We start from the raw sequence: 11,250 nt of genomic DNA, 5'->3' as shown, positions 1-11,250 counted from the left end.
GGAGTCGACGGGTTTGGAGCGAGGGCCAGTCCACCAGTTTGAAAAGTTCACAGTGGTGTGTATTAAAGGGAGCATTGGTGGCAAAGCGGATAGCTGAATGGTGAAGAATGTCCAGTTTGTGTAGCGCTGTTTTTGAAGCCATTTTATAGATTGTATCACCATAGTCAACGATGGGCAGAATGGTCATTTTTACAAGTGTAAGTTTAGCAGAGCGTGTGAAGGATGCTTTGTTACGGAAGAGAAAGGCCAATCTGGCTTTCACTTTAATCTGAATATTATTAATATGGGTGGAGAATGAAAGGGAAGAGTCCAGCCAAAGCCCTTGATATTTATAGGACTTGACAAACTCCAGTTCGGAGTTGTCAGCGCAAACGATCTTGGGGGGGCTGGAGGTGTTGTTTTTTCGATTGAAAAGTATGCATTTTGTCTTTTTAGAGTTGAGCCGTAGGTGAAGGTTGTGGAAAGAGTGCTCAATAGAAGTGAGACTGTCTTGAAGAGTGGAGGCCGCGGAGCAGAGAGAAGGGCCAGAGGCGTACAGGATAGTGTCATCAGCATAAAGATGGATCCGGGAGCTGCCTGCAGCCTTGGCCACATCTTTAATATAAATGGAAAAGAGGATAGGCCCCAAGATTGAGCCCTGAGGCACCCCTTTAGTAATGGCTAGTGGCTCCGACAGGATGTTATCTGTCTTGACCTGTTGGATTCGGTTAGTCAGGTAGCTGGCAAACCAGTTGCAACAGGTGGGGGATAAACCAATGCTGGAGAGCCTACCCAAAAGGGTCATGTGATCAACTGAATCAAATGCCTTGGCTAGGTCTATAAAGCTGGCAATACAGACCTGCTTGTTTTCCAAGTCAATAATGATGTCATCAAGGACCTTATGCGTGGCTGTGATGCATCCGTGGCCAGAACGAAACCCAGATTGAAAATCAGACAGAATGTGATTTGTGGTAAGAAAAAAGTCCAGTTGTTTGAGGACCAGCTTCTCTAGCACTTTAGCCAAGCATGTCAAGATGGAAATAGGCCGGTAGCAGTTGGGGTCGGAGCTAGAGCCACCCTTAAAGAGTGGAAATATCAAAGCTGATTTCCAATCAGACGTGAATGCAGAGAGATGAATGGACAGGTTGAATAACCTTGAGATTGGGTCAGCAATAAGATGAGCGGCTGCTTTGAGAAACTTTGGGTCCAACCCATCAAAGCCAGCAGACTTATTAGGGTCCAATCGGGAAAGTTCATCCCGAACCTCAGTAAATGAGAATGGTTTAAAGGAAAGGCTGGTGGTGATGGAGGGGGAGGGCAAAGTGAGTGGTGGGACGCTATTAAGGTCAGCAGAAGTCAAAGCTAGAGTGGGGTTTACAAAGTAATGATTAAAGAGAGTAACCATGCGACACTTGTCGGTAATGACAACCTTGTCAAAAACCATGGATGCAGGTAAGCTTGGAGAAGAGGGCTTGTTTTCCATGGACTTAACTGCGGTCCAAAACTTCCTCGCATCAGTACCACGATGTAAGCTTCTCCTTGAAGTAAGAGATTTTGGCTGACCTGATAGCCTGGGTGGATTTGTTCCTGCATTGCCTGAAGGCAAGCCAATCAGCTGGAGACTTAGAGGTTCGAGCTTTTCACCAAAGATAATTTTTTTGACGAATGATCCTCGAATGATCCTCGAGTTTATCATCTGGAGATGAAGAAGCTGTTCCTTTTTACAGGAAAGGTAAGATATGTGTTTACTACAATGCTAGGATAATAATTAACAATTGCCAATGGTGTTTCGTTTTTTAAAACTGACCTTACGTTTGTTAGCGAAAACATATTACATACACCATCCAGATAAAAACATTAAGAACAATTTCTGTATGATGTGTATTAGACCTATGTAATCTGAATTGGAAGTGCTCGTTTTCATGAGCTATATCTTGTATATTAATTATTAGCTATGTGGTATGTGTATGCACTGTGGCATCCCGCCACGGAAACCTCGGCCTGGACGGGCCCGGGGTACTGTTAAGGACTGGGTATACCACCCCCACCCACCAGCCGGCGACGAAGAGCAGCCCTTTCGGCTCCCCAATCAGGGTGATTGGGGGACACCTGGCCGAAAGCGGAGGAGCCATTTTAAAAGGAGGCACAGCACAGCACAGCACAGGACGGGTCGGGTGCCAGAAGGAAGGGCTCATGGCAGAGAGAGAGCCTAGAGGCCCACGGAGGCCCTAGAGACCGCGTCTCCTTCATAGTTTGGTTGTTCTGATTTAAGTTGACTGTTAATAAATCCGCCGGTGGTGGGACCCGGCACTAGAGTCCCGGGGCAGGAGAGATGCGGTCGCCGCCGCGGCAGGAGAGGCGGCAGCCGCCGCCGGCGCAGCGGGGGACGAAGCGGCGGGAGACGACGCGGCCGGAGACGACGCGGCCGGAGACGACGCGGCCGACGCGAGGGACGCAGCCGGCGCCGCAGGAGACACCCGGCCCCGGCGAGACACCATCCTGGGCGGGTCCCTCGGCTACCTGGGGCTTGGACAAAAGGTGGAGGAGTGTGGCATCCCGCCACGGAAACCTCGGCCTGGACGGGCCCGGGGTACTGTTAAGGACTGGGTATACCACCCCCACCCACCAGCCGGCGACTAAGAGCAGCCCTTTCGGCTCCCCAATCAGGGTGATTGGGGGACACCTGGCCGAAAGCGGAGGAGCCATTTTAAAAGGAGGCACAGCACAGCACAGGACGGGTCGGGTGCCAGAAGGAAGGGCTCATAGCAGAGAGAGAGCCTAGAGGCCCACGGAGGCCCTAGAGACCGCGTCTCCTTCATAGTTTGGTTGTTCTGATTTAAGTTGACTGTTAATAAATGCCTGAAATGGCTAAAACCCGAAGGCCAAGCGAGCTTTGTACGTGGATTCCGGCTCAACCGAGCACCGGGATACCACAGCACCTTTATTTAATCTGGTGTAAAAACATATTAAAATTTAAAACCGGATCATACCAAACAAATATTCTGCTTGCGTGACCCCATGTATGCAAAGTGTCCTCCTTTTTGATGTGAAGGAAAAGGCCACCCTACTTAGATAATGCTATGTATAACTTAAGCATCATTGATCTGGCTATATTGCTAAATTTATAATTCCCGATTTGTGTTCCAAACTAAAGGTGAAGCATTCACAAAACCTTTCTGTGACCCCAACACATCCCTGGATCACAGTCCAAGAGGATGGGACAGTACTCATGGCTCATTGCACCTGTAAGGCAGGCCTAGGAGAGGTCTGCTCTCATGCAGCAGCTCTTCTGTACTCTGTGTTGGCTGCTGCTGATATTAAAAACGGGCAGGCTTGCACAGAGAAGCCCGTGCTTGGGCTCAGACAAGTATGAACTCTGTCAGAGGGGTCCCATATGAAGAGATCTGCAACATCAGTTTCTCTCATAAACAAGAGCCATGTTCAAGCTCCCAAAATCAAGGTCCTGGTCTTCCTGATATCAGAACATCAGATAAAGACTGCCAGGCATTCTTTGAGGCGCTTCATAATAGTGAATTGCGGGAGTCCAAAACAGAGTGCCATCCTCTCTGTCATTGAGGGCCACTCCCAGAGGTAAGATACTCTGCTCCACAGAAAGACTCTCTAAAAGCTCTTTAGTGGCTTGTACATACAACTTAACAACTCATCTTAGTTATGACAGGGGGAAAACCGATGGGCTAATTATAATGAGTAATTAGTACAGGACTAGAATATTTAATTGCACACTTTTTCTTTGGTCAGTTTAAATAGTCTGGACACTTTATATTGTCACTTAAGATGTCTTGTTTTTGTTTCTCTCTCACAGGTACATCCCAAAGGTGATGCAACTGGACTTGCCAACTCCTCTTTCCATCCTGTACTCAAGCACCCAGCTGGAGATGGACTTTTCCTTGCTGCTGGTTGAGAGTACCAAGGTCTTTGATGATCTACATCTAACGAAAGCAACAGGTATACAATATAAACATTCTCCTTTTAGTTTGCCATAGGCCTACTTCAATTTTATTACATTGTATTGTAATATCCTTAAAGGGGTAGTTTGGAATTTTGGACATAGGGCCTGATTCCGAAGTGAGCATTGGTATTCTATATCACTGGAGACAGTTTTCAACACATTTCATTCAGTCCTTCTAGTTGCAGAGTTCGCTCGTGCTAGGCTAGCGCAAGTCAACGGGCAATGCTAGCCTGCTATTAAAAACAGTCTTACCCACTCCACAGTACACCCGAGGTAAATCAATTATAACGCCAGACTATAGATTGAAATGTCTGTGTTGATAGAATAATGTTAGAAATAAAACTAACCTTGCATCGCATCAATCATCGAGGGACTACTTTCTCTGCAGAAGCGGAATTCTACTATGCGCTGGTTAGGTTTGTAACCGAATCACGACAGAAGAACGTAAACAGAGAAGCGTGGTGGGACAGAAGCGCAATTGAACGACTAGGCAACGTGATGGTTCAGTGTGCTTTTAGAAATTGTAGAAATAAACGGTACAGATGGGCACCACAAAGTTTCCACCAATTTCCAGTGCGAGATCCAGAAAGGACTCAACTGTGGCTTGTTGCTGCTGGCTTTGACATCAAAACACCGGCTCGTACATGTACGGTTCGTTGGATACAACAAATTCCTCATAATCGTCTTCAAAAGCAGATGCATTGCTAACTCCTCCAAACGTGGCCATATCTTGTTGATTTAATACGCTTGTAGAATTCCTTCGTTCACTGTACTCTGCGTTTGTAGCAATGACAGCGGCAGGTAACCTAGGTATCAGTCCGCCGCTGCCGTAGCCTACGTACAGGAATATAAACACTGCTGCTGAGACCCCGCAATTCCCTCAAAATGCAATGCAAGGTTGGTTTTATTTCTAACATTATTCTATAAACAGACATTTAGATGTATAGTCTGTCGTTATAATTGATTTACCTCGGGTGTACTGTGGAGTGGGTAAGACTGTTTTTAATAGCAGGCTAGCATTGCCCGTTGACTTGCGCTAGCCTAGCACGAGCGAACTCTGCAACTAGAAGGACTGAATGAAATGTGTTGAAAACTGTCTCCAGTGATATAGAATACCAATGCTCACTTCGGAATCAGGCCCTATGTCCAAAATTCCGGCTGTGTATTGGTACACCTCTTAATATTTCCATCAGTTCAGGTGAAATAAATGATAAGCCTTTCCATTTTGAAAGTAGTCCTATGGATGATTTTCCTGAACGTAATAAGTTTTAGTCAATATGAACACATCAGTGGTAGGTTAATCTCTAAATAGTCATGTGTCACTAACTTTTTTTCCCCAGTGTTTGATAGTTGAGGAGGAGACCAGGGAGCAAAGTAAATCTAGAGTATGGTTTGATCAGAGGGCAGGAAGAGTCAGAGCGTCAGTTTTCAGTGAGGCATCCAGAGCAGGCACATCTGCATCCTTGATCAAAATAATTTGCTATCCCTGTGCTTCTCAGTTCTCCACTGAGGCAACAAGGTACATTGATTACAGAACTGTTTCATAGGAGATCTATGCATAGGCCTACTGTGCATCTCTTGAGAATTTCAAGCTAGACAGCCGTGCATAAAGCAGAATTAATTGGTCTAGTTTGTTCTAAGGTTTACAGCTTGCATACAATAGTGCTTGCAAGTTTGTGAAGCCTTTTGTTTATAAGCCAGTAAATCAATCTTTTTTAATTGTCATAATGCAACACCTTCTGGTAAATGATAGGCCATGATAGACATGTTCACATTTTAATACACATCTTACATTCCAATCTTTGTCAGATGGGGTCAGGGAAAGCTATGTTGCTATGATGCAAGACCACCATGACGACTTCCAGGTGAGGGCATCAGGGTTCATCATCAACCCAGAACTCCCCTGGATTAGAGCATCACCTGATGGTGTGGTTTCCTGCACTTGCCATGGAGATGGTGTTTTAGAGATAAAATGCCCCTTCAAAACCAGGAACTGCTCTCTCACTGAAAGCTGCAAGGATTCCTCATTCTGTCTTGGCATAGGAGAGGATGGGGTCATGGCACTGAGACACATCCACAAGTACATGTTTCAAGTGCAGGCACAAATGCACATTGCAGAGGAAGTTTTCACCCAGCGAATTTTGTATGATCCTCTCTTTTTCCACGATGCTTACGGCAAAGTGGTGAATTTCATCAAAACTGGAGTGCTACCTGAGCTGATGGGGAAATGGTATACAGCACCACGCCTTACTCCCATAGACACCACAGCCACAAAACAGCCACATGAAGCGGGATGCTACTGCGGTCAACCTGCAGGCACAGATGTCATAATTTGCACATCTGGAAACTGTAGGCGAAAGCGCTTTCACAAGACCTGCCTTAAATTGACCAGGGTTCCTAAGACATGGAGATGTGTGGAGTGTAGAAAACAAGTTTAGTATTACCAGTCTGTGACAGGGGAGCCAATGGGATGGGAAAATGTATTATGTATGTATTGTAATTGCACATTTATTGTTACCACAATGTGACCATGTACAATAAACATCACAAGTGTTTGTATTTGAATGAATAATATTTTTTATTTCCAAACTAAGTTTATACACATATATACATATATATATATACACACACTTGATAGTTTACTTCGCAAAACTAGACACAATTTTACAGGAAACTCATAAGTAGGCTTGTATAACAAAACAAAGATTGCGATATATTTACATTTGTACACAATTGTTTAACTTTGTGACACTAAGGAAAACAATCTTAGTGACACCCATGCTATTGCGAGGGGACAACAGATTGGCAAATGTTGCACAGAGCACAGCACACTCTGACCATCTTGTCAAGAGATGTAAGCTCTCCTGGAGTTGCAGTCTGGCAGAGAGAAATGGGTATTGTGCTTTGTAAAATGGTGTACTTGTTCCTCACAAGACCAATCACCCGTTCAACGTGAATTCGAACAGCTGCTAACCACCTTGAATACTCAAGTTCACTTGGATGCAGTTGCTTTTTACCTAGTGAAGGCAGGTATTTTGAGATGAGCACTACAATCCCACAGCATCTCCTACTGTGAAACCTCGATCTGCTAGGACCAAATCACCAGGTAACAGATTTGCCAGGTAGCCACAGTTCTCTGTAATGTGCCTGTCACTTGCTCGCCCTCCCCAGCCACGAGACACAAACGATATGACTCCCTGTGGAGTTATTAATATCAAGTACTTCGCAGTATTGTGGTGCTTGTATTGTGAATATGTTTGTGCTCGGGCTCTTAGGTTTTTAGGTCTTTCAATGAAAATTTCAAAGCAGTCTATTATGGATGCACAATTTCTGTAAGTACTATTTTTGAAACACATGGGTAAACTAATTTGAATCTGTTCCTTACTGGGCCACAGTATGCATCTAGACAACCTATCATGCAAGACATTTTATGTACTGTTAAAAATTCGGCCCGCAGTAGGCTTTGACACATGAAATAGAAATGAAACAAAGTGCAGTGGTAAATTCAGTCTCATTCTCATTAGTCATTAAAAAGCTTTGAAAGGGAGACAGTCCAGGTCCCACCTTGAGGAACTCTGACACAAAAGTGAAGACAACCATCAGCTTGGCAAAGGATGGAATTCCAGTTAAGTCCTGCACCATGTCATCATTGTAAGGTGAAAGTGAACAGATAAAACATATAAGGTGCTTTGAGACTGTATTATTATTATTATTATTATGACAAGAGTTTTAGCTGTTATTGTACAGTGTGATGGCATGTGGCAGGAAAGATTTCCTGTATCTGTCCCTTAGACAGATTAATGAACCATGTGTGAGACTAACTGGTGGGCTACACTGGGTAAGTGAACGTTCGCAACGCGCAAAAAATAGTTTTAGAAAACTAGTTTCATCACATCTGATCATAGCAGAAGGTAATTGTTATCAGACGCAACGCGAACGGAACACTTCAGTTACGTGCCTCGTGTAGCCTTGTTACATCTCTACCAGAAATAAGTAATGTTACTCGACCAAAAATCGAATAATACAATATAGATGAGCGGAGATAAAATAATTGTGACTGATCTTATTTTGTGAATCACTGTCATCAACATTGTTGTGTGGCATGTCATTGTATCATCTTAGGTTTGATAGCTAACATCAGTTAAGGAGTTAACTTACCCGAAATAAAGTGTTCATTGCACAGCCTGGAGTGTTCTGTCGGAGTCCAGTGATCCCTTTTAATGGCAGCTAACCACTTATGTCTCCTTTCTGTGTTTTTGGGAATGTTATAAAACGTATGTCCCGTTTTTTTGGACATGCTGTTATCACAGCCCACGGCACAGCAGATAGAAGGCATTTTTACCGTTTACTTTCGGTCACTGGGCTGTCCTAAAGATGGCGCCGGCTTTACGCTGTGACGTCACATGATACCCATGTATAGGAAATAACCCTATAATGTCGAATTTGTCCTTGACTAGTGTTTCCATTGCACATAGGCTATTCTAATTAGCCCGACATCATATGAGTGTTGCGGATGGCACTTCAAAAGCATGCAGTAACATTAGGCTATTAGTTTATTTTTAATTATTACTCACAATAGTAGCTCAAAATATACATGTTAAAAATATTGTGGGTGTGGTCATACGCCAGTAGCTTCTGCCCTACCGAAATGAAGGGGCACCGCACGCTACTGCTCTGAAGTCCAGATTGAAACGCTACATGGAGGAGAAAGGGATTGTTGTCGTATGCGGGACAGCTGTCAGTTCACTACCGGAGTTCCGGCCTCTCGGTCGTATGCAGACTCCTCCGGCTGGACTCCTCCCGCTGCACCGCCGCCAGAGGAGTCCGCATACCTTGGTCCGAACAATGGATCATTGGAGAAATGACATGAATTTACAGCTGTCTACTGAAAACATCTCTCTCGAATGCTGAATTTGTTGTTGCTGGTGACGTAAAGCGGTCAGCCCATGGCTCTACTACCACTTGTTGAAAGGGCTACAGTGCCAGCTAGCGTAGCGGAGTCAGCCAAGCTCCGGCCATTATTCGATTCTCTGAAAGGCCATGTACATTCAGACAAGTGACACGGTCCGTTCGAGTAGCAAAATCTGTATATGGCTTAATCCGATCTAGCTGTCCCATGTAAACACACTGTGTGTTTTGTGCCTTTCCAGTATTTGATATCAGCTTAGTCAAAATGTGATAATATGTATCATAAATATATGATAATAGTAATGCATTTATATAAATAAATATTTTCGTATGTAGATTTGGCTACTTCCTGTAGTTGGTGGATTTAAATGTTAAGTGTTTAGAAATGAGATCCTTATTGTATTTTATAGAAAAGAAATAGAATAGAAAGCCTTTTATTGTCATTGCACGAGTCAAGTACAACGAAATTTTTAGCAAGATTTCCCAATTGGTGCATTCGAGAAAATAAATAAATATATAAATAGAACAAGAACAACAGTATACCAAATAGAATGTAAATAATGTAAAATAAATAATAAAGTAAAATAAAGTAAAGTACAATACAGCAGTGGGAGGTTAGGGGGGGGTCAGTCAGTCGGGGGTCAGTGCATGTGTGTGTTCAGGGTGGATACAGCTTTTGGGAAGAAGCTGTCTCTGAACCGTGAAGACCTGGTTCTGATGGACCTATAGCGCCTGCCAGAGGGCATCAGGTCGAACAGGTGAAAGCCAGGGTGGGAGCTGTCCTTTTGTGATTCTCTCCGCTCTGCTTAGGCAGCGGGAGATGTATATGTCCTTCAGGGAGGGGAGGGGGCAGCCAGTGATCCTCTGTGTGGTGTTTACCACTCCCTGGAGTTTCTTCCGCTCTGCCTCAGTGCACTGTGAAAACCACACTGAGATACAGAACGTCAGAAGACTCTCGATGGTGGAGCGGTAGAAGGTCACCAGCAGCTTCTCTCCCACGTTGTTCCTCCTGAGCACCCTGAGGAAGTGAAGCCGCTGCTGAGCCGTGTTGGCAGTCCAGGAGAGGCCAGCAGAGATCATGGTGCCCAGGAAGCGGAAGGTGTGGACTCTCTCTACACAGTCAGAGGGAAGCCGGGTCTGCTCTGCTTTTCCTGAAGTCCAGGATGATCTCCTTAGTTTTTGTGATGTTCAATGCCAGGTTGTTGTCTGAACATCACAATGTTAACTTCAGGATCTCATCCCTGTAGGCAGACTCGTCTCCCTCTGAGATCAGTCCCACCACCGTTGTGTCGTCCGCGAACTTCACTATGGTGTTGCTGGGGTGGGTGGGACTGCAGTCGAAGGTGTACAGAGAGTACAGGAGTGGGCTCAGCACACACCCCTGTGGAGAGCCTGTGCTGAGGGTGCGGGTGGAGGAGAAGTGGGGACCGAGTTTCACCTTCTGGGGTCGATTTGTGAGGAAGTCACTAATCCAGGAACAGGTGAGCGGGTCGAGACCCAGGGCTGACAGTTTGCAGACCAGGATAGCCGGGATGATGGCTAAGCTGTAGTCAATGAAGAGCATCCTGACGTAGCTCTCCCGGTGTTCCAGGTGACTCAGCGCAGCATGAGTCATTTTATGTGGTGTAGGACCAGCCGCTCGAAGCACTTCATAATGATGGGTGTGAGTGCTATTGGGCGGTAGTCATTCAGAGTGTCCGGTGCTGATTTCTTGGGTACGGGGATGATGGTGGAGGACTTCAGACAGGCTGGGATAATGGCCTGTGTCAGGGAGAGGTTGAAAATTGGTTGACTCCACTAAGCACACGTCTCACATCCTGCACCTGTACAGTCAGTGAGTGGGTGCTGTGAGCTGGTGGGGGCTGGGGTGGTGATGAAGCTGAGGTCTGTGATGTCCTTGATGTCTCGAAGCGGGCAAAGAAGAAGTTCAGTTCTTCTGCCAGCGAGATACTTGAGTTCACAGTTGTGGTGTTGCGTCCCCTGTAGTTTGTCAACTGTTGAATGCCTTGCCACACCTGCCGTGGGTTGTTTTCAGAGAGGTGATCCTCTATTTTCCTCCTGTAGTCCGCCTTTGCCTTCTTAATTCCCCTCCTCAGGTCGGCTCTAGCAGCGCTGTACTGCTCTCTGTCTCCAGACCTGAAGGCGGCGTTGCGGACCTTGAGGAGCGTCCGGACCTGGCTGGTCATCCAGGGCTTCTGGTTGGGGAACACACAAATGCGTTTGTCCACTGTTACGTTTTCCACGCAGTACTTGATGTAGGAAAGTACAGATTCTGTGTGGACAGCCAGATCCTGGTGTTTAAAAACATCCCACTCGATGTGCAGGAAACAGTCTTGTAGTTGGGAAAGTGCATCCTGAGGCCACGTGGTGATGGTTTTGGTCTGTAGTGGTGC

The 11,250-nt window shown here is 45.5% G+C and overlaps 1 protein-coding gene across 1 annotated transcript; it reads left to right on the top strand.

Moving 5' to 3' along the window:
• The first annotated feature begins 2,425 nt into the window (after nt 1-2,425).
• On the top strand, nt 2,426-9,399 carry LOC130391456 (uncharacterized). The gene is made up of 3 exons (XM_056601603.1): nt 2,426-3,570; nt 3,803-3,945; nt 5,759-9,399. Exons 1-3 carry the CDS (start codon nt 3,374-3,376, stop codon nt 6,385-6,387), a joined length of 969 nt encoding a protein of 322 aa, XP_056457578.1. The 5' UTR covers nt 2,426-3,373; the 3' UTR covers nt 6,388-9,399.
• The last annotated feature ends 1,851 nt before the right edge of the window (nt 9,400-11,250 follow it).

This window comes from Gadus chalcogrammus, chromosome 11, assembly GCF_026213295.1.
Source record: "Gadus chalcogrammus isolate NIFS_2021 chromosome 11, NIFS_Gcha_1.0, whole genome shotgun sequence".
NCBI classification, from domain to species: domain Eukaryota; kingdom Metazoa; phylum Chordata; class Actinopteri; order Gadiformes; family Gadidae; genus Gadus; species Gadus chalcogrammus.
Note: the sequence above shows the minus strand (reverse complement) of the source record. Positions and strands in the feature narration are given on the sequence as shown.